The sequence below is a fragment of the Mobula hypostoma genome, chromosome 9 (assembly GCF_963921235.1).
Source record: "Mobula hypostoma chromosome 9, sMobHyp1.1, whole genome shotgun sequence".
Taxonomy (NCBI): Eukaryota; Metazoa; Chordata; class Chondrichthyes; order Myliobatiformes; family Myliobatidae; genus Mobula; species Mobula hypostoma.
In genome coordinates, this window is record NC_086105.1 from 109,028,855 (window position 1) to 109,053,245 (window position 24,391).

The following is a 24,391-nucleotide window of genomic DNA, read 5'->3' on the forward strand; positions in this document are numbered from 1 at the left end:
GGGTGGTAAATTGGATGAGTAAGTATGCAGATGATACTAAGATAGGTGGAGTTGTGGATAATGAAGTAGGTTTTCAAAGCTTGCAGAGAGATTTAGGTCAGTTAGAAGAGTGGGCTGAAAGATGGCAGATGGAGTTTAATGCTGATAAATATGAGGTGCTATATTTTGGTAGAACTAATCAAAATAGTGCATACATGGTAAATGGTAGGGCATTGAAGAATGCAGTAGAACAGAGGGATCTAGGAATAATGGTGCATAGTTCGCTGAAAGTGGAATCTCATGTGGATAGGGTGGTGAAGAAAGCTTTTGGTATGCTGGCCTTTATAAATCAGAGCACTGAGTATAGGAGTTGGGATGTAATGTTGAAATTGTACAAGGCATTGGGAGACCAAATTTGGAGTATTGTGTACAGTTTTGGTCACCGAATCATAGGAATGATGTCAACAAAATAGAGAGAGTACAGAAAAGATTTACTAGAATGTTACCTGGGTTTCATCACCTAAGTTACAGAGAAAGGTTGAACAAGTTGGGTCTTTATTCTTTGGAACGTAGAAGGTTGAGGGGGGACTTGATAGAGGCATTTAAAATTATGAGGAGGATAGATAGAGTTGACGTGGATAGGCTTTTTCCATTGAGAGTGGGGGAGATTCAAACAAGAGGACATGAGTTGAGAGTTAAAGGGCAAAAATTTAGGGGTAACATGAGGGGGAACATCTTTACTCAGAGAGTGGTAGCTGTGTGGAACGAGCTTCCAGCAGAAGTGGTTGAGGCAGGTTCGATATAGTCGTTTAAAGTTAAATTGGACAGCTATATGGACAGGAAAGGAATGGAGGGTTATGGGCTGAGTGCAGGTCGGTGGGACTAGGTGAGAGTAAGAGTTCGACATGGACTAGAAGGGCTGAGATGGCCTGTTGCCATGCTGTAATTGTTATATGGTTAAAGACCAGATACATTTAACCTGGCTAACTGAAAATACTAGCCTCTAATCTGTGGCTGCACTTTATATGACTGGTCTAGGGAGTTACCTGGTGTGGGGAGTGGGGGATTTCAGTGATCATAAACCACCGATGTCAAGGGAATTTGTTTCAACTATTTCTGATTGTCCACTGAGAGGTTCAAACATTACCTGCTACTTAGCAGAGCACACAGCTGCAGTTCTCACTGGTTACTAATCAAGATTTTGCAAGTCAGCTACAACACAGTAAAACTACCAAACTGGAAAGCTGCCAAGTACAGCAGAGTGAAGGCGGGTTCCATCAAAGTCTTTGTGACACTTACCAAGGAATAGGGGCACTGACGTATGATCTGGACTCCAGATTACATAACAACCAATTTAGATTTTGGCTGGTTCGTGAGAAGTAATAACCATGGCATATAACCACCAGTCAATGACCTTAAGAATGCCTTACCTTGAAACCTCCCCTTGGTATTTAATTGAGTTACCATTATCAAAAGCCTTATCGTCAACTGTGCAAACTCACCGTCAACGTGAAATTAACTAGATATATAAATGCTTTTGTTACAAGTTGATGTCAAAAATTGGGCACATATGCTGTGGAGTCCCAAGCCCCGTTCTCCCCTCCAAGTTGTGTGAATGATAAAATCTGGCCAACATTTCCAGAGGAGGAGAGAACACTCAAAGTTCATCACATTGCATGAATGAATTCATAAAAAACCACAATCAAGGTGAAAACAAAGGTCTGTAACAGCCTTTATGATACCTTCACTGTACCCAGTTAAATTCTGGGGTAGGGTATAGCAAGGTGATAAAAAGATGGTTGCTGAGAAAGGGCTTCTGACACTCCCACATAATTGCCGATTAACACTGTACAGATTTACCAAAGCATGATTTAATTTCCTTGGAACTATACACAATGTATACTTTAAGCACACAAGGTCAAAGCGCTATTCTCTAGAACAATTAACAGCCTTATTCCACAGGGATGAGTGCATGAATATCTGATACAAGTGTTTAAAATGAGAGATGGGAACAGATGTGCCCATTGGCATGTCAAGAAACACTTCTGCCTCTGGCACTCCCATAACTATGTAATTCTCTGGGAGGGGCAAGCACTAGGAAATTGTTAATTCCCTAACCCATAAAGGGAATAATATAGCTTTGAATTAAGCTGTGACCTTTCCACACGTGTATCCCCCTAAATGGTCCTGTCATTTACTAGCGTTCAATGGCACACAAATTAATATACATTACACATGGTGACAACCTAAACATATCTGTGCCATCACCTGCTTCAGTGTACAGACTGCAAAGAGTTTGTTAATCAATTACGGTTTCTAATCTCAACTAAAGAGCATTTGTTACACTAATTATTTCAATTATGATGACTGATCTTGATCACAACTGACTGTTCCTTGCTCCAAACTAAACTGTTGAGGAATCTCTAAATACATTGCCAGATCTTTTACATTGCCAGATCGATGATCATTTAAAGAAAATGAGCTTTGAGCTCAACTAACTCTTTCCTATTCGGATTGGAATTACGAGTTTGATATGCAGACCTTGTAGCTCCCATAAATCATACTTCAGTTGATGGCTTGGGATAATATTTAGTAGGACTTAATCAAATTTGATTAGAATTTAGATATTTTCAGCTGTTTCTGTTTTATATTTTCACACTGCCAGGGTCAAATTGGTTGTAGACTAGATTTTACAAGGTGGTGACCCCACCAAAAGCCCAAGATTGATAATTAATTCAGCAATTCCAACTGAAAAAAATCACTGCACAGATTGTCTTCTGCACTATAATGGATAGGGATACATACACACAATAAACCCCCACCCTACCTGTTTAATTGCTCACCACCTACCACCAGTAAATGTATTGGGATTATAGAGATTAGATGTCTGTAGAAAGCTGCACAGTTGATGAGTACATAAGGTCCAGCATTCTAAGAATCAGGCTTGATGTGAAGGGCACGTGAGGAATTTGCCAGTCCGTGACATCAAGAATGATTGGCATATATAGCTTTGCTTCTTCTGCTTTTGAAGGCCATTGTCATCTTATAGGAGCCCAGTCTTTTCTTCTCATGCATCCATATTTCAAAATGGCACCATGCATCGTTGCAGAGGCTTCAAACTCTCCCAATCAGACGAACGTTCTACAATATAGCTGACAAGAACTTCTGAATATCAATATCAAATGTATTAAGAGTATTGATAGCTCTCAGCTCAGTATCACAGAACATATACCGCCAGAGATCGCCATTAACACCGAGGCAAGCCAGGCACCAGCCCCAGCTGGGAGACACTAGAGACAGCGCAGTAGATTGAGCAGCACTGCAATCTAGTTGTCCATAGCAATGACAATAAAGCTCTAGCTAACTAACTCTAAATACCAGTTACGAAGATATAACTTAGCTCATATTTCCTTCAGTACTGATGATTACTGGGTGATCTAAAGGCAGCCATTAAGATCACTGCCAGTCTCTTAAGTTTGACTTTGTTAAAGGGGCCAGAACAAGGAGCATGATCTTAAAATAAGACCTGATCAATTCAGGGATGACGTCAGGAAATACACCTTCATACCACAGAAAATGCTAATTTGGTATATACTCTTAAGCTGTTAAAGCTAGAACTTCAACCATCTGGGACTTTAAAGGAGATACCAAAAGTAATGTAGCTAAGTTGCCAATGTCACAAAGGTAGTAGGAATTATAAATTTCAAAAATAGGATCGATAAATATTCACATGACAATGGTATTAAGGATTACAGAAGTAAGGATCATAAACTGCAGTTAAGATATCCATCAACCAAGATACAATCAAATGGCAGATCAGATTTCAGAAAGAGCAGTCTACATTTAATACTCGCTTGCATGCTCCAGTTAATCACTGAATTATGGTTGAATCCATCACATCATCTGCACATGTACTTCCAGTTGCATGATCAGAATTTGGCTGACCTTTTAAGAAATGTATTTGACTTGCTTTCAAGCATGGAACAGTTCTACTCCACCCAACTATACTGTGAGCAAGAACAATAGCTGGCTAACTCAAGCTGACAGACTACTGATGGTTGGGGAAATCTGCAGCTGCTAATTGTTTACATCCAGTTCATCTTGTGCCTTCATGTATGGAAGTCTAATACTTCCAACCCATTGCTAACCTGATTCTTTATTAATTCTTGCAAGGTATCTTTAATGAAACATTTCTCTATATTACTTTATTTTATAACTTATTTAAATCTATTTGAATAGATTTTCAATGTCTCTGACCAGCAGTTGCATTTGAAACCAATTGAAAGGCCTTTGACTGTATTAGGCTATCAATAGTTGTCAGGGTGTTTCAGAAAATGGGCCCAGGATTCAAGACCTGAATAATACGCATCTCTCAGAGCCTACTCCGCCAGGCCACTAGCTGTTTAGCTATGGAGGAGCAGCTCACTTAGCCACCTGAACCTGGAAAAGACTGAAAGCAAGACACTGTGGGCTGTGAATCTGTTAGATATCAATGAAATAATGCCCTGAGCCAAATGGATGTAAGAAAGATGGAAATCCCACTGTTTTGCACTGAGACCCTTCTTCAGGACAGTGAAGGAAAGGGGAAGATGCTAGAAAATTCTACTTTTGTTTCTGTTGACTGTACTCACTCACTGATATATCCCATACAAAGTTCACTATTTTTCCAGTCCTCTCCCCCCCCCACTTTTTTTATCCAGACTGAGAAATGTTGAATGAACTAATGTAAATTGTTCCCAGCTTACACAGCTGCTAAAGCCATCAATCCTCAATAGACCACATTATTGTCGCTACACCTTCAATACCTTTCTTTTTCTTTTCCCAAAGGTTAAATGTAAAACGAAGCTCAATTTCTCCAAATACAAGCACCACATCATCAGTAATCAAGTGCAATGAAAGATAACCAAGAATGTTCCAATTTTGCGAGGGAATACTGAACAAAGTTTCAGAACACAAAGGTCACATAAATCAACAAAGTCCAGGTAATTGAAGTTGAAAGATTGATAGGTTGGAGCTTCCACATATGGTAAAAGTGCCACATGAATAACAATGTACTCAAGTGGGATTGTGCATGATTCTAACAGTGGGATTAGATATCTCCTATGTGAAGCTTTTATGGGCTCCAGTCCCTTGTGCTGCTTCCCCTTAGATTTAGAAATGGATGAGGACCGATACAAGTTAACAACACAAGTGTTAGTTGCACTATATTATGCGGTAAACAGGAACTTAAAAGATCAAGGATTACAGTGAGTTCCAACTGATTAGACGTGCAGGCCACAAAAAGAGTAATGAGGTGTTGTTCATGGACCATTCAGAAAGCTGTTGGAGGGGAAGTTCTTCCTAAACCATTGAGTGTGGGTCTTCAGGCTGCTGCACCTCTTCCCTGATGGTGGTAACCAGAACACAGTATGCTCCAGATGATAAGGGTCCTTAATAATGGATGCTGCCTTCTTGAGGTGCTGCCTCTTGAAGATGCGGAGGGTTGTGCCTGTGATGAAGCTGGCTTAGTCTACAACCCTCTGTAGCTTTTTGTGTTCCTATGCAATGGACACTCTAGACCGGGCTGTGATGCAACCAGTCAAATGCTCTCCACTCTCCATCTATAGAAATTTGCTGCTGTCTTGGATGACATACCAAATCTCTTCAAAGTCCTAATGGAGTAGAGCCACAAACGTCCATTCATTGAGGATGCAGCCATGCATTGGGTCCGGGATAGATCCTCAGAGGTGTTGACACCCAGGAACTCAACGCTGCTCACATTTCCACTGCTGACCTCTTGCAGAGGACGGGTGTGTGTTCTCCCGACTTCTTCCTGAAGCCCACAATCAACTCGTTGGCCATGCTGATGACACCGCTAACGTAGTTGATCTAACTCGTTCATGTGCACCCTCTCGTTGGCACCTGAGATTTTACCAGCAGTTGCCATCTGAAAATTTACAGTTGGTGTTTGAGCTGTGCTTAGCCACACAGTCTTGAGCATAGAGAGGGTAGAGCACACATCCTTGGAGTGTGTGTGTGCTGATTGTCAGTGAGGATCTATACTGACGGTGGTCTTATAATGAGGAGGTAAAGGATTCAGTTGAAGAGGGATGTTTAGAGATGCAGATTTAGAAGTTTGTGATTGACAATGAGAAGATAATGTTGTTGAATGCTGAGCTGTAATTGATAAAACAGCAGTCTGATGTACAATGGCATGCAAAAGGTTGGGCACCCGTGGTCAAAATTTCTGTTACTGTGAATAACTAAGCAAGTAAAAGATGAACTGATTTCCAAAAGGCATAAAGTTAAACATGACACATTTCTTTAATATTTTAAGAAAACTTTTTTTATTTCCATCTTTTACAGTTTCAAAATAACAGAAAAGGAAAAGGGACCAAAGCAAAAGTTTGGGCATCCTGCATGGTCAGTACTTTGTAACACCCCCTTTGGCAAGTATCACAGCTTGTAAACGCTTTTTACAGCCAGCTAAGAGTCTTTCAATTCTTGTCTGGGGAATTTTCGCCCATTCTTCCTTGCAAAAGGCTTCTAGTTCTGTGAGGTTCTTGGGCCGCCTTGCATGTACTGCTCTTTTGAGGTCTATCCACAGATTTTCGATGATGCTTAGGTCAGGGGACTGTGAGGGCCATGGCAAAACCTTCAGCTTGCGCCTCTTAAGTTAGTCCATTGTGGATTTTGAGGTGTGTTTAGGTTCATTATCCTGTTGTAGAAGCCATCCTCTTTTCATCTTTTTTTTACAGACGGTGTGATGTTTGCTTCCAGAATTTGCTGGTATTTAATTGAATTCATTCTTCCCTCTACCAGTAAATGTTCCCCGTGCCACTGGCTGCAACACAAGCCCAAAGCATGATCGATCCACCCCTGTGCTTAACAGTTGGAGAGGGGTTCTTTTCATGAAATTCTGCACCCTTGTTTCTCCAAACATCTTTGCTCATTGCAGCCAAAATGTTCTATTTAAAAGGTTCAAAGGAACATCTAAACAAGCCTGATGCATTTTGGAAACAAGTCTTGTGGACTGATGAAGTTAAAATGGAACTTTTTAGCCGCAATGAGCAAAGGTATGTTTACCTTTATTCCAGCAGGTTTACAGTCATTCAACGTTGGACTTTCGTATTGTTAGTAGTTTCCGGGTCTTGATATCAGCGGCTTCCAGCTCATACCTTGGCCAGCCCACTATTATGGCTGGGTATCTGATGACTGATAGGACGAACGTATTGATGGCTCTGATCTTGTTCTTCCCTTTTAGCTGGCTTTTCAGTACTTAGCTCACTCTTTGAAGGTACTTGGATGTTGCAGCCTTCCTTGTGTCCTCAGCATGGCTTCCATGCGCCTGCAGGGTCCCCAGGTATTTGTAGCCGTCCTATACATCTGGGATGTGGCCTTTGGGTAACCCGACTCCTTCAGTCTTGATGAGTTTGCCCCTCTTTACTATCATCCAGCTGCAATTTTCCAGTCCAAATGACATTCCGATGTCTCTGATGTACACCCTTGTCAGGTGGATGAACGAGTCAGTGTCTCACTTATTTCTGGTAAACAGCCCAATGTCATCCATGTACAGGAGGTGGCTGATGGCCACTCCACTCTTGAACCTGTATCCATATCCACTCCTTGACAGGATCTGCTTAAGGGGGTTCAAGCCTGTGCAATATAGTAGTGGGGATAGAGCATCGCCCTGTATATCTGATGATCACTTGTGCTTTTGGCTTTGAATTAACGTCTAGCATTGTCCTCCAACGCCCCATTGAGTTCTTGATGAAGCACCTTAGTGTCTTGTTGACCTTGTACAGACACAGGCACTCCAGGATCCATGCGTCAGGCACTGAGTCGTATACTTTCTGGTAGTCGATCATTATGTGCTTAGGTTAGTTTGCCTGATCACGGAGTCTCGAATGACTGCTTTGTCTACTAGCAGTTGGTGCATGGAGCCTCTGGCTCCATTACTAATCCCTCTCTGAGCAGGGCTCAGGAACTTACACCCGTCCTTTCAGCATTGTGGCTATGATGCCTGACAGGAGCTTCCACATTGTTGACAGGCAGGTTATAGGCCGGTAGTTTGTTGGTTTGATGTTCCTTTCTGAGGATCCTTCATTCTGAGTATTGTCCTTCCTTGAGTTTGTCAGTCAGGGTGGGAGCCTGCTTCAAGTAGCTGGTTCATTTGAGCTGCCAGATGTGTATGCAATGCTGTTAGTTTCTTTAGCCAATAGGCATCGATCATGTCAGGCCCTAGTGATGTTCAGTTTTTCATACTTGCTACCCATCTACTGCTGAGATGATGACTGGTTCTTCCTCAGATATTTCAGAGGCTTGCTTGTAGGACTTCCAGCCATTGGGCACGGCTGTTATGGGATATTTCTTTCTCCGATATATTCTTCCAGTACTCCCCGAACTGTGCTAATTACTTTTCTTGGTTCTTTGAAGAAGAGTGCATTTATTCACTTGGCCTCTGTGTCCTTAGTGTACCTCTGTATTTTGTAGGCAAAGCTGTTAACATTACTTCACAGTTTCCAGGGCTTCTGCTATAGGCAGTGAAGGGGACTGGACCTACTCTTGGAATGTGAGGGCTGTCCTTGCTGGTTTTGGAACATAACCTTATTAAACCAAAGTTGTTGATATGCTCGTTGCAGAGAAGCCCAAGAGTCTAGCACTAAATGTTTGTTCTCAAGATAAAACAGTTAACCATTTGAAACCAAAAAGAACAGAGTGTTATAAACACGAGAGAAAATCAGCAGACGCTGAGAATATTAGAGCATTAAATGCCTTTGTCATTCTCTACCCCTGCAGCATGCCCTGTCAAGGGGTGAGATAGATATATTTTTGGGGACTAAGAAAAACAAGGAACAGGACAGGGTGGGACAGTTTTGAGACCAGTTAACCATACAGGTTTGAAAGTTGAAGTACAAACTTGAGCAGTGGTTAGGTGTGGTCCTCTTGTAAAATGACTGAGTACTTTCAGTTGGGATTTGCACAGATTTACAGGTTGTATCACAGCTCCTGAAAAGGAAGGGGATCAATAACATTCATGGTGTGACAAAAAGCACAACTAGTAGTCAAATTTTAACTTGGACGGAGGAATGTAATTACACATGTACAAGTTTATTTTACTCCCATGTTTGGCAACCTGCAGAACAGCATTCCAGCACAGGTTGATCTACATGCCACTTTTCAAGATAACATCACATACATTTTTGGCTAACTACTAGACCATGCTGAAGGAAGGTAATATTTTGGGAAATACACTGATTTGCGGCTCCCTTGAGTTGGGCTGAGTGGTTTTAAGGAAATATTGGACAGAGATATTTTGAACTAACCACAAATTTCTTTCTACAGGTGCAATTTGGTAGAAGTTATTGAACATATATACTGCCATGATAACCTTTCCTCATGTAAAGGATCTGAAGATATATATGCTTGATACAAAAATGTGCATTTTCTTGACAGCAAGAGGCAAAAACATTTACAGAGTAACCTCAGGTGATATTTGAGTATTGCTGCAAAGAAAGAAAAGTTTCAGAGAATTTGTGCAAACCTCCTCCCAAGAACTGCAATGTAATAATAGCCCAACTCATTTTGGAAATCTATTTTAACCAAGCACAGCGGCATCTCCACTTTCTGAGGAGATTTAGGCAGCGAAGATTCCGCCCTGTCCCCTTCTAACCGATGATCACAGGAGTGTCCTGTCCAGCTGCAATACTGTTTGGTGTGGGAATTGCAAGGCATCTGACCACAAGTCCTTGCAGAGGATGGTGAGGACTGCTGACAGAATCATCAGGGTCCCTTTTCCACCCATCCAAGACACTTATTAGGAGCCTTGTGTACGCAGGGACCTTAACATTGTCAAAAATTCCTCCCATCCATCCCACATTCTCTGACTCCCTGCCATCAGGCAGGAGGTACTGTAGCATTAGGACAAGGACTGTTAGGATGGGAAACAACTTCCTCCCCCAGGCCATGAACTTCCTACCACCACCCAGGTCTCATTACATATGAAGTGCCAATACAGTTACACTGTTGACTTCTAATCTTGTGTTGTAAATGCACTTTATACTAAATGTCAAACTTATGGAATATATATTGTTTGTTAACTTATTTGTGATAACACTGTGTTGTGTGCTATATGTACTGTGTTGTGCACCTTGGTCCAGAAGAATGTTGTTTTGTTTGGCAGGGTACATGTATATGGTTGAATGACAAACTTGAACTTAATAATATTGGCTGAAGGGAACCGTGTGGCCAGCACAACAAGACAAAATGCCTGGTATTGCATCCTCAGACCACACCCCCCCCATACTCCCCCTACTCCCCCTGCAGTCATGTCAAGCTTACAAAGCAAGGCACATTGCTGAAGCACAACATAAGCGCGAGCTGAGCAAGTCCAGAGCCACCAGTGCAAAAACTGCAGTGCCTGCACATGTCTGCCCAACATGTGCCAGGACATTTCGTGCCCGAATTGGCCTGACCAGTCATCTTCGGACACACCGCATCCAGTCTCAAAGTGACTAACGGTGTCGAGCTCTTCATCGACGATGACGACAATGGACGAACTCTCCCTACAGCCATGGCTGCCATGCCTGATTCTGTTCTAACAAATGATACTGCCATAGAGGGTCACACCATAAATAAAGATGAGTTGGAGTACTGGAAGGAGATAAGGAGCTTAGTAGCAGTGTCATGACAACAACCTTTCCCTTGTACGTCAACAAGAGCTGGTCATTGTCTTCAGGAAGGGGACAGTGCACATTCTCCTGTCTTCATCAACGGTGTTGAGGTTGAGAGAATTGAGAGCTTCAAGTTTCTAGGAATGAACATCACCAATAGCCTGTCCTGCTGCCAGCACGCAGACGCCACAGCCAAGAACACCTCCACTTCCTCAGGAATCTAAAGAAATGTGGCATGTCCCCATCGACTCTTACCAATTTGTATTGAAGCACCACAGAAAGCATTCTATCTTGGATGCTCAATGGCTTGGCATGGCAAATGTTCTGCATGTGACAGCAAGAAATTGTACAGATACAGAGAATGATGGTAGCCAGAGGATGGGGTGAGGGCAGATGTATGGGAAATGGAGGAGATGCAGGCAACGGCAGCATTGATGGTGGTGGGGAAGAAAGGACATCTGCGAACAGGTGTGGCAGAGATGGAGGATGGTGTGACAGATTGGCAAAGGTATAGACAAGATACTGTAATTGTGAAAGTAGGTTTGTAAAAGATGTCAAGGGATAGTTTGCCTCCAGTGATGGAGACAAGAAGAGAAGGGTCAGAGATGGACCAAGTAAATTCATGGGAAGGGCGGTAAATGGAGGCAAAGTTTATGAAATGGATGAACTCAGGACGGGTGTAGAAAGCAACAGTAATGCAGTTGTTAATGTAATGGAGCATTACCAGTGTAGGCTTGGAAAATGGACTGCTTCACATAGCTGACAAATAGACAGGCTTAAACAGGACCTATGCAAGTGCCCATGGCTACATCTATTGTTTGGAGAAAGTGGGAGGAGCCAAAAGAGAAATTTTTGAGGTTAAGAACAATTTCCATCAGGGTGGTGGTGAGGTTGGGATTCGTACGGAGAGTGGAGGGCAGAGTGTTCAGTAGGGGTGAGGTTAGAATAGGAGAGAGGAGTGGTGAAGTTGAAGATTAGAATGGGAGAGAGTTGTCTCATCAGTAGTTAGAGGTGAAAAGACCCAGAGCAGCAAAAAAAAGCAAGCAGAGCAGGGTGTCCAAGAGAGGAGGAGGGTTGAAGATGGGAGAAGGGGTTATCGGTGGGGAGGGGTAATGGGGAGTCCATGTCAAAGAAGTTGGTTGATAGAGGTGGCGGAAGAAGAACTTGGCATCATGGTAGGCACGGATCTCCAAGGTGAGGGCACAGGGGACAAGGGCAAGTCCCTTGCTGAGGACAGAACTTTCCATTTAGGGCCACAGACAGTCCTTTCAGGTAACGTGACACTTCATCACCTGCAAGTCTGTTAGGATCATTTATATACCTGGTGCTTCCAGTGCAGTCTCCGCTACATCAGTGAGATCTGACACGGATTGGGCAACTTTGCTTTGTTGAGCACCTCCGCTCTGTCCGCCAAAAAAGGCAGGATCTCCCAGTGGCTACTATTTCACTTCAACTTCCCATTCCCATACAGACATGTCTGGCCATGGCCTCTTCTACCAGCAGAATGAAGCCAAATTCAGGTTGGAGGAGCAACATTTCGTATTTTGTCTGGGTAACCTCCAACCTGACAGCATGAACAGTGATTTCTCGAACTTCCGGTGATTTTCCACACCCCACTTCTCTTTTTCCATTCCCATTCTGGTTACCCTCTCAACCCTTCTCTTCCCACCTGCGTATCACCACCCTTTGGTTCCCCTCCGCCTTCCCTTTCTTCCATGGTGCATTGTCCTCTCCTATTGGATTCCTTCTTCTTTACCACTTTATTTCTTCCACCTATCTCCTCCCAGCTTTTTACTTCATCACCCCTTCCCTACCCACCCACCCTAATCTTACCTATCACCTGCTAGATTCCGTCCCCCACCTTCTTATTCTGGTTTCTACCCGCTTTCTTTCTAGTGCTAATGAAGGGTCATGCCTCAAAATGTGAACTGATTATTCCCCTGCATCGATGCTGCCTAATTTGCAGAATTCCTCCAGAATTTTGTCTGTCTTCAAGATTTACAGTATCTGCAGGATCTTGAGATTAGAAACTGCAAACAGTTATTGACATAGCTAAACATGTTATGGAAACCAGCCTCCCCTTCATGGCCTCTCTATACTTCTTGCTGCCTCAGTAAAGTAGCCAGCACAATCAAAGACCCAACCAACTTTGGATATTCTCTCTCCTCCTCTCTTCCATCAGATAGAAGATTCAAAAGCCTGAAAGCATATACTAACCAGTTCAAGGGCAGCTCGTACTCAGCTGTTACAAAAATCAAAAGAGACTCTTTGCCTCACATTCGAATTTATTATGATCTTACACCTTACTGTCTGCCTGCACTATACCTTCTCTGTAACTGATAGTTTATTCTGTATTCTGTTAATATTTCACCTTGTTCTATATCAATGAATTGTGTAATGATTTGATCTGTATGAAAGTACGCAAGACCAGATTTTCACTACCTCGGTACATGTGAGAATAATAAACCAATTCCATTCATGCCACAGGAACTTAGGTCAATCCAAATGACCAGTTGAGGCCTCAGTTTGGTGCTGTACAAGGGGTGATTGATAAGTTAGTGGCCCAAGGTAGAAGGAGTCAATTTTAGAAAACCTAGCACAGTTATTTTTCAACATAGTCCCCTCCTACATGTACACACTTAGTCCAGTGGTCGTGGAGCATACGGATCTTGGACCTCCAGAAAGTGTCCACAGCGGGGTTGATTGATAAGTTCGTGGCCTAAGGTAGAAGGAGATGAGTTGTACAGTTCTCGTTACATCCACATGCAGTTAAACTCTTTCAGTGATTATGCAGAAGGATTGAAGTTAATAATTCATCCTTCTACCTTAGGCCACGAACTTATCAATCACCCTGATGAGTCATTAACCTCAAACTTTCTGCATAATCACTCAAAGAGTTGAACTGTACGTGCATGTAACAAGAACTGTACAACTCATCTCCCTCTACCTTAGGCCACAAACTTATCAATCATCCCTGTTGTGGACACTTTCTGGAGGTTCAAGATCCGTATGCTCCACGACCACTGGACTAAAGTGTGTAAATGGAGGAGGGGACTATGTTGAAAAATAAATGTGCTAGGTTTTGTAAAATTCACTCTTTCTACCTTGGGCCACAAACTTATCAATCACCCCTCCTATAGTATTCACTCAATACTGTTAATGTTGTCAATGGAAGACTTTTATGCTTATAGTGAACTCACAATCTTTTGACAAGTATTAGCTTTGGCTTAATTAGAAATCCTGGCCATTTTTCAAATAAACACTACTGAGACTAATTATGCATCTTCCACACTGCAAATTATCTAACGTCCCTCTCAGTGATATTCCTTCAAAAATAATTCATTGACTGCAAGGCATTTTATGGGAATCAAAAAAGTGAAAGGTTTTGAACTGTGAGGTCTGGAGTATAAGAATTGAAAGAGGATTACTAATTACATTAGTTACAATCATTCATTTTCTGTTTAAACACATAGCAATTAAGCAAAAATCTGTGATGAAAAAAGCATCATATTTACCTTTAATCACAACCAGTGCTGTCTGGGGCTGGTCCAAAGAGATGGCTAATCCTAAAGCTTTCAAGTATTTTCGCTCATGCAATAAATTAGATAATTCTTGTTGTCTGGAATAGAAAGATTCATTTTGATTAATCAAAGAACTATTGTAACACTAAGAAGAGCACCCAAGCTTAGTGTTCTAGTAAAAAGAATAAACAGAATAGAAAAAGTACATATTAGGACAGTATCATTTAAAGGATCTCATACCTGTTATCACTTCCAATAGAAACAACACCAAAAGTGAATACTTTCATCTTTGCTGTTTTCTATAATTTCAGACCAAAGAACTGATGGACCAATTCAACTATCTTTCTCAGACTTGGTTAGTATACTCTATTAATGTTAAGTTTAATAAGGCTCCTTATTTGGAGCAAAAATCACTTTGACAAACGTAGCATTTGGGATTTTTTAATAATACCACAATTTGTGCCAATTTTTAATCCAAGTTTAAAAGATACCTCCTATATAATAATGAATGCTACAGAATCACATCTTACTTTTATGCAGTAATATTTGATGACAAAATTTAGGTCTCCTCCCTTGTCACACTGCACTTTAAACAACAGATTAGATGACTTCTGCAGAACACCTTCACGCATTGTTTAAGTCATCTGGTCACTTAATTTTAATCCTTCATTCTGTAACTGCATCTTCAGCATTCCATAGTAGGTCACAGTTATATAGCACTTGTGCCAGGGCCTTTGGCCCATGGAGTCTGTACCAATCACCAAACACCCTTTTATATAAAACCTACACTACGTTCTCTTTTTACTCTCCTGCTGAAAGGGACAAGAGAAACATCTCACTTTCAGTCAGGCATAAAATAGCCTTCTAAACCAAATCACTGAGTTTAGAATCATTGCATTTCCAGTTTTACTTTCTCTGAACCTTTTTTTCGTTTCCTATCTTTTATTATTACACCCTGTTGTATTGAACAGTAGACCCCTTTGTCAGTTAATAAACTACTTCCCAGAAAGTTCTTTCTTCTCCTAACCCATTTCTCTGCATCATTAAATGTCTTTTTCCCACAAATTTTGCCGATTCAAGTTGACAGCCTTTCATCAGAAATGTTAACTCCATTTCCCTCTGCACTGATGTTGCCCAGTATTTCCTTTCAATATTTTATTAGTTTCTGCATAGAAGAATACAGAATGCAAGAAGATATACAAGTCAAAGGAAAAAAATAAAACAGTACCAAATACATTGTATTAAAAATGCAGTTACAATCGCAAAACCCTGTATTCATAAAAATTAAATCGTAATATTGAAATATAATAATTTTGTTATACAGAAAAAAATCTAAACCCACTACCAAAGTCAGAGCTGTTAGGAAAAGAAAAAAGAAAAAAAAACCCTTATCATATAGTAAAGTATATTATTAGCCACCATCTGTACTTTTACAACAAAGGTTTTGAAAATAACTCAAAATTGCCCAGTAGTTCCACCGCCTTTGTTTTTAGTTACTTAAACAACATACTTTAAAATTTGCTCTTCCTGTTTGGCCTGCTCTTCAGCAAGCTCAATCTCTGTAACATCCTGAAACACACAAAAGAAACATTTTAATATACTTAAAGCAGCCAACATACAAAAAGCTACAGAAGCTTTATCTTTTGTCTCCCACAATGCCCTTCAGTTACAGGTTTGCTTGGCTGATAGAAAAGTTGCTGCTTTCAGAGATGTCAACAAAATGTGCCTAAACAGGTTTTGTTTGAGTCATGCAGTCATACATCACTTGTATAGCATAAAGGAGAAGATGAGTAAAGTTGAAGAATAGGGGATGGGGAAAAATACTTCCCATGCTTGGCATCTAGTGCACGATATTAAGCATTCCTGTCCATTCCAGCTCGACAAAGCACAGTGTAAAGCTTTGACGCAGCAGCTTTGGAAGTGATACTGCAGAATCAATCTGCTTTGAAAGATGTTTCTCCAAGGCCAGGTACAGCCTAGTACCAACAACTATTAAAACAGATTTTTCTTCACTCTGTCTCTCGCGGATTCAAGCAAAGGCCCAAAGGTAATAGTCTAGTGCCTAAGTGCAAAAATCTGAACAAAAGAACTCCTGAAAACACACTGTCTAGTTAATTGAAAAAGATGATAAAGCAGAACCACATCAGTGATTTCATTTATTGTACCTTCCAGATAATTATGCATGAATCTCCTGATCCAGTGACAACCAAGTCATCTTTCTTGTTACAGTGCAAACCCCACACTTTATCCTCATGAGCATCTAATGTTTTTACACACTCATTGGTTTTAATGGTCCAAAGCTTCAGTAAACCATCAGACCCACTGTTGGGAAAAAAGAAAATAAACTTAATGATTAAGAACTGTCAATTTACAATAGAATTGTTTGAATTATTTAATCAGAGATTAAAAATTGATGTAGTCAGATTTTACAGCATACATCTCTTGCACTGCAAACTTACTCCTCTTATTACTGCAATTTAAAAGGTAAATAAACTCCCCTCCAGAGTTCATAAAATCAAGAGATTTAGACCAAGGCAGGAAAAAGAATAAGGTTGGTTGGGTTAAAAAAAAGGTTAAGATGAAGAAGAAAATTGGGGAGATGGGTGGAAAGAAGTGCAAGTAAGTTACGGGGAATCCGAAGGGAAGAATGTAAAGCAGGAATTTGGATGGCAGAGATGGAGAAGAAACATAGAGAATCTTACAATTGTCAGAAGTATCCAACTTATAAAAAGAAAGATGCCTCTGTCTGCTGTTAATGTTTTTTTTTGTTCTGAAGGGCAGTGACTTCTCCAAATTCATCTTTAAGACATAATTAACTGCACACCAGGGATTGCACATAATTATGGCACTTTTGCAAATCAAACTAACCCTGAAGATGACACATTTTGCATTTTCACCAGAATAGTCTATGAAATTTCATAGACATCATCAATAGGAATCACAGTCAATTGCATTCCTGGGTTAAGACACAAGGGGACATGGACAGAGCTAACAAAAGGACAAATTTATAATAGATGAAGCTCAATGTGGAAAAACTGCACAGGCATCTACTTCTGATATGAGAAAGACAAATTAAAGCTTATTTTTCAAAAAATATGCTGTGGAAGAGTGAAAGGATTTGAGGGTCTATGTGCAACAATAAATATCAGCTTAAATAATATATAGTTTGAAAATTCAGTTGTAAATCTTGTGAATTGAGCGTGGATTTTTCCAAATTCCTTTCCAGGAACGTCAAGAAACAAACATCAATTTTCCTTCGTAAATGCTCTTGAAATGATGGCAGTGAGCCACCATTTGCTGCCCTTCCAGTGACCACACACCAACAAGGTTGTTGGGTTGGAGCCTCAGAAATGCCACTAAATGTTAAGGGAAGATAGTTAAATCCTCCCTTGGTGGAGATGACAAATGTCTGGCCCTCATGTGGAACAAATGTTGCTTCATAATGTTACTTCAAGTGCCTGAACGTGATGATACTGTAGCTTAAAAGGTTTAACTTATGGAAACAGGTTGTACAATTTTGTTGTGGGTTCCCATGTTTAGAGAGTTTTATTTTATTTTATTTAGAGATGCAGTGCAGAACAGGCCCTACCAGCCCAACAAGCCGCACAGACCAGCAATCCATCTATTTAACTCTAGCCTAATCACAAAACAATTTACAATGACCAATTAACATACTAACCAGTACGTTTTTGGACTGTGGAAGGAAACTGGAACACCTAGAGTAAACCCACACACTGACAAGAAGGACACACAAACTTCTTATTGAGGATGCTTGAACTGAACTCTGAACTCCGATGCCCCGAGCTGTAATAGTATCACTGTCACTGAGCGACAATCTAATTAGTTTCTAATCAGGGGCTCTGCAGGGTAGATACAAGACTATTTCCTCTTTTTAAAACTAGGCCAGAGGATGAACATTCTGTGTAAGACACTAGAAATCAGGAATTTAGTTCCCCACTCTGTGGATGCTGGGTCACTAGAAATTACGATTGAAAGGGATTTTTGTTAGATAAGTTATCAAAGAATATTTAGCACAAGCAGGAAAAAAAGTGGAGGTAGGGTAAGTCAGGTTGGAGGGGCACTAAAGCTTTATTTTTTAAACTTTTCTTCTATTTTAAATGCAATTTGAAAAAGAATGGTGAAACCCAATTATAATATTAATACCAATCTATTTTATAGACTGTACCTTGTTAGCAGCTGAGTTCCATGACTGACAAAAATAATCTTCAGTACCGATGCATCATGGCCTTCAAATGTCTGAGAATGCAAACATTTAGTTCAATGAAACGGGATAAAATGGAAACTATACCATGCAGTAAACTGGGGATTTGTTACATGACAGCAAAAAAAATATTATTCCGTTCATCGTTAACCTTCGCCATGTTTGTGGCCATTCCTTCATCTCAATTAAACTGCCTGTCTACTAAGTTAATGGACTACACTTGGAGCCGATTACAATTGGAGAAATTAAGTGCAGACTGGATGACTACATCGTGATACTCCTGCATACTGTCTGCAAGAATGATCCTGAATTTCCAGTTGAGGTACTTTATTTCCTTGTTGAGGTATCTACATATTGCATCAAAAAGTTCTCCTGGACACACCTCAAAAATTCAGCTTTTAACACCACAACAATCTCCCGTAACATTTAAGGAATTTATTATATCCCAGTTCAATTATTTTATGTTTGTTGCATTGTTCTGTTATCTGCCCACATCCTGCTTCTCTTGTTTACTATTGGGAGGTCTGTAATACACTCCTAGCAAAATGACAAAACCCAAATGGCTTAATTTGAGGAGCCTCGTAGGACAGGGTCCATGGCATAAAAAAGGTTTGGAACTCCTGTCCTACGAGTCCATGGACGCTGGGTTGGGATTCCCTGTTCTAAGATACTCTCCCTCAATAATGAAGTAGTGCAATATCCTCCTCCCCTTTTAACGTCATTCTGACTCACCTGAATATTCTATACCTGGAATATTCAGTTTCCAGTCCTGGCTGTCCTTCAACCATCTTAGTGATAGCAACAATATGGTAAACCCCAATGTTAATTAATGCTTTGAGTCTATTTTACTAGTGATTCCCCTTTATTAAAAGAGCTTTGAATTCCTTTGACAGACAGACTGACTCTCTTGCTGTGCCTTTTGGTATTACTATTTCTCTTCTAGATGATTGTACCTTTCCACCTGGAGAGTTACTCCAGAGCTCCTTCCCCCGCCATCTCACGGAGACAAGGATGGAAGAAACGAGTGTGGTCAACGGTGCAGCTGACCACTGAGCTTGCACAATGGAAGACCTGCCTAATGTCTACAAGACTGCAAACAGTTTAGTCAGAAGATGAAGAGTAATCTCGAGTTTATGCCTTTTGTTGCTACAGCAAGGGGTCTAGAGACTGTTAAAGAGTGGACAAATACCTATCGTGACAAATCATCAAAACCTCAGAGCCACGCTTGTTGACTGAATGAAGGTACTCCATGAAGTGGCCAAGATCCGTGTGACTGTAGTTTTTTCCTCTAGTATAGGGGTTCTCAACCTTCTTTATGCCATGAACCCCGACCACTAACCGAGAGGGTCCATGGACCCCAGGCTGGGAACTCGTGATTGAGGAGAAGATTTCAGGAGCAGCAAATATATTACACTAACATACTGATTTATCCAGGGAGCTTTTTCAGCACAGGACAGGAAGAATGCAGGCAAAGGGACAGGTGTTACATCTCTTGTGCTTTGGTGAAAAACTGCTAAGCAGCCTGTGCGAGGCAAGAGAAGGAAGGAAGTAAGTTCCCCTGTTCAGTTTTGCAGTATTTTGAGATTTTGAGGCATAAAATATTTCAAAAAAAGGCCCACTGTTGGATTCAGAGGAACACACAAAAAATGCCTGGAGGCATCTATGGAGATGAATAAACAGTTAACCCTTTAGGCTGAGACCCATCATTGGGACTGGAAAGTAGGGGAACAAAGCCAGAATAAAGTGGGGGGTGGGGGGAGAGAAGGTGGGTGGATGGGGGGAGGAATGAAGCGAGAAGCTAGGAAATGATGTGAAAAAGTAAAGGGCTGAAGGAGGAATCTGATAGGAGAGAAAAATGGACCTCCTATCGCTAAGAGAGAGGAGACCGTTGGACTCGTGTGATGATAAAAGTAATTTTATCAAAAGCATGATATACTGGCTATTGGATATTAGTGAAAGATCTCAGATTTAATCAGGAAGAGGGGCAAAGATTGGAGATGTTACTTCTAGAACTTTAATGATAAGAGTTTCCTGCTCAGCTGCCTGCTCCAAAAATTGTTAACAGGGAATTCTTCGTCCCACTTGATGAATCACTCCGTGGAGCAATCCTTGAAACAACAGCTGATTGAAACAAAGCAACAAATATGAGCAAGAGCAACTGGATCAAAATTCTTCTTGACCACCCATCCTAAACCTTCCAATTCCTGCCCTGGATTTAAACTGGTGTTAAGGAATCTCATTGTGCTATGATACCTAATTACCATTGCCAGCATTGCTAATAAGGAAGCCAGATGGCCTTTATTCCACCTAACCACTACACACAAAGATATGCCTTCCTTCTCTTCAATTTAAACCTTGCACCTTTAAACAGTTGAAGTCCTTAAGTCCCCACAGTTTGACAGTGCCATCTGCTGATGAGGTAGCAAGGATTTGATCCATTGGCGAAAACTGGACAGACCAAATCCCACGTTTGTGGCCTCGAAATACTCCCAGGAGTGAGAAATTGGAAGATGACCAGAGCTTTGCTGTCCTATCCTGGGAGCCTGTTGCTATCAGCTTGTCATTTGGAGAAATGACCACACTGTTTATATCCTACAAAATAACAAAGAGGAAACATTTTTTAAAAATCAGCTTTGGTCATAACTAATTAAAAATTTCATTCAATATAGTTCATCATTACAAATGCATTTATATGGTATTCTGAAGGTCACTGTAAATTGAAAAAAAGTATTACAGTGTTGTACACTAAGCGAGAGATAGAGAAATAATGCACGTTGAGACCCTGGAGGGAAGTGGTTTTGAGGAGGGATTAAAGAAGATAAATGGGAGAGACAAAACTTCAGGGAGAGTGGATTCCAGAGCCTCGGCTGGCTGGTGGAGTTGGGGATGGGGGAGGGGTAAGGAGAGAAAATGTAGAAATTAAATGGTGGGGATGCAGAAAAATGTGGGTGGGAAGTCTATGGAATGAAGTAGTCTTGAGGGATAGTGCTGTAGGAGGAGGTTACAAAGACAGGGAAGTGTTAACCTCATGAGGAGGTTTAGCTTAGCAATGAAAACTTTAATCTTTGAGGCACCAGGGGGTCAAAAACCAATGCAATGAAGACAGCCATGATGTTTAAGCAAGTAATGCAGAATATAACATGAGCTACAAATCTAATGCCAAGCTGAAGGAAACAGAAGGGTGGAATTGGCCAAGTGGGAAGTGAAGCAGCTGACACTGAAGATACAAATGGAAGGATAGTTGGACTCATATAGCGCAGAACCAACATTTCAACCAGTCACACAAATACCATTTGTTAAAATTTTCCCCACAGTCCTGTCAACTTTTCCAAGATTCTACCACTCGCCCACACACAGGGGGCAATTTACAGTGCCCAATTAACCTATCAACTACACATCTTTGCGGTGTTAAGAGGAAAATGTAGAATCCAGATGTACCCAAGTAGTGACTAAATGAACAAATTCTTGAGGTCAAAATTTAACCCGTTTCTGGAGCTGAAGTTGTCTCTCCCATTTATCTTTTCTAAATCCCTCATCACAACCACCTCTTTCCAGGGTTTCAAGATTCATTACTTCTCCACCTTCAGCTTAGCTTACAACTCCATGATACTTATTTCAATTTACAGCGATCTTTAATAGGTGCACTGCCCTTCAAAATAGGAGTTTTAGTAGCAAAAGTATTGTCAAAGGTTAAAGGGATGTAATGGACATGGAAGTTAACTGCTCGCAATGAAATGGATATTGGCTCCAACATTTAGCTCCTAGTCAGAGTAGGCAAATTGAGTCAATTTGCCAGGAGATGGATGGAATCGGTGGTGTGGATATGCAGAATCCAAATCCAATTGTTTTTCAACCTCCTCAACACTTAGTGGGGAGGAAACTGCTGCCTATCCAAGTAAAGAGAATAAGTAAGCAGTCTGACATCATTAGCAACAGATGAGGTGAGACAACTGGGATAGTAAAGTTAGTTATGTCATTCCCAAGTCTGTGAAGGTTGTTTTCAAACAACAGTCAGAGAACACAGAAGCATTCTGAGGGACTTGATAGTAATATTTGGCTGCACGAAGAAAATATGACTGTTGGTCTTGCCTTTCCAAAATAAACATGGAATCAATTGAGAAATTAGTAGGTTGTGTAAATTATTATAGATCAACCCAGAATCACCAGTCCCATCCACCACATTTCCTTGTTTCCCTCTTAAACAAGAGGTGCAATTGTTCACTGTTGCTCTAGCATTAATCAAAAGACAAGAATATGCAATCTCTTACTTTGTCATGCGCCTTCTCTGTCAAACTAGCACGAAGAACTTCAAGTTCTGCAGATTTATCATCTTTCCTAGCGGCTTGGCATTTTGTAAGGTTCCACAGCTTTAAGGTGCAATCCTGGCTACCACTAACTATGAAATTTTCCTTCAATCTGTAATTAGGAAATAGTACACACATTCAATCAGGTTGTAATGTAGAGAGATCTCTGAATCAGTAGACAGATGATGAGCACTTTATCAACTGGAGGTAACAACAATCTTCTTCTAACTTTCAACTACGACACGATACATCTGCAAGTTTCCACATAAAGAAAAGCTGGAATACGGAAATTGTGCTACACAAAAAGGTGTGCTGCATCGTCAAGAAATAAAGTCTGAAAGCAATGGTTACACTACATGGAAGGCAGTAAAAGCCTATTGGCAGGAGGGAGCCCTAATTCAGTGCACAACAACCGCTATTTCAATTGCTGTAAATATTTAAACTTATATAATATGTTTAATGTAACAAAAACTTTTTAAATAATTTCACAGCACTTTGTCAAATAAAACTTCTAGGCACAAAATGAGCTGTTAGGGCAGGTGTCAAATAGGAAAGCTCGAAGTTTTAGGAAGCATTTTAACAGGGATATTAAGGTGGCAATTGTTCACAAGGTTTAAGGAGGGAGCTTTAGACGCACCAAGTGAAATTAAACTTCAGTCACGGCAGTAAGTATAGAGCGTGGACATTATATTGCAGAGGTGAGGCTGTTTAAGGAGGGAGCTTTAGCGTCACCAAGTGAAATTAAACCAGGATGTAGACACTGTGGTGAAACAAAGGGCTAAGAACATTGGCCTTCAGTCAGGGGAGTAAGTATAGAGCTTGGACAGCATAAACTTTATACTTTATTGCAGAGGTGAGGCTGCACTGGAAGTACCTGTATAGTTTTCGTCATCCTGCTGTATGAAAGACATGGTAAATTGGAAAATACTGCAGAAAGGTTTTATGCAGATGTTGCCAGGACTAGAAGGCCTGAGTTATAGGGAGAAGTTCAGGTGAATGAAGGGCAACCTTACAGAAATGTTTAAAATTATGATAGGCATAGATAGGCGGATGGTCTATTCCCATGATAGGGGAGTCCTAAACTAGACAGCGTAGGGTTAGGCTGAGAGGGAAAAGATTTAAAAAGAATCCAAAGGCAACTTTGTCCCGCAGAGACTGGTGAGTATTTGGAACGAGTTCCCAGAGGAAGTGGTGCAGAAAGGTGTAATACTATCATGTAAAAGGCACTTGGACAGGTACATGGGGGGATAGGGCTTAGAATTCGGACCAATTACAGGAAATTGGAGATACCATGGTTGGCATGGATTCGTTGGGCCAAAGGGCCTGATTTCATGCTATACTGCTCTATGACTCAGTGTGCAAGAGTCTAGATTTGCAGAAATCATCCAGTGAGTTGGAGTTTGATGAGATTGCTAAATTAGGGCAGACACAGGTCTAGAGGGATGCAGAAACGAGGATGATAATTTTAAGATAGAACTAATTTAGTATAGGTTTCTTTATCTCAGTTCCAAACAAAGGCAAGTTACAGCAAAAGTAATTTTGAAACTAATGACAAATAATTGAAAGCTTTTGACAAAATTCTTACCGAGTACAAGAAATGATACCAACAGAGTTGGCGTGTCCTAACCCTTGCGCAACACATGTCACTTTGCCAGTCTTTTCATTCATTCGCCAGACTCGAATTGTTTTGTCCTGAAACATGGAGGAAAAAAT

General features: G+C 40.8%; 1 protein-coding gene across 1 annotated transcript in view; it reads right to left on the minus strand.

Annotated features, from left to right (window-relative positions):
- tbl3 (transducin beta like 3) overlaps nucleotides 1-24,391 on the minus strand; it is an 85,027-nt gene that overhangs the window by 14,707 nt on the left and 45,929 nt on the right. The window contains exons 13-19 of the mRNA XM_063058864.1: nucleotides 24,264-24,370; nucleotides 22,643-22,790; nucleotides 20,736-20,966; nucleotides 18,339-18,409; nucleotides 16,318-16,474; nucleotides 15,663-15,721; nucleotides 14,147-14,250 (exon numbers count right to left, since the gene is read on the minus strand). Coding sequence (XP_062914934.1) covers nucleotides 14,147-14,250; nucleotides 15,663-15,721; nucleotides 16,318-16,474; nucleotides 18,339-18,409; nucleotides 20,736-20,966; nucleotides 22,643-22,790; nucleotides 24,264-24,370 — 877 coding nt within the window. The remainder of the gene's footprint in view (nucleotides 1-14,146; nucleotides 14,251-15,662; nucleotides 15,722-16,317; nucleotides 16,475-18,338; nucleotides 18,410-20,735; nucleotides 20,967-22,642; nucleotides 22,791-24,263; nucleotides 24,371-24,391) is intronic.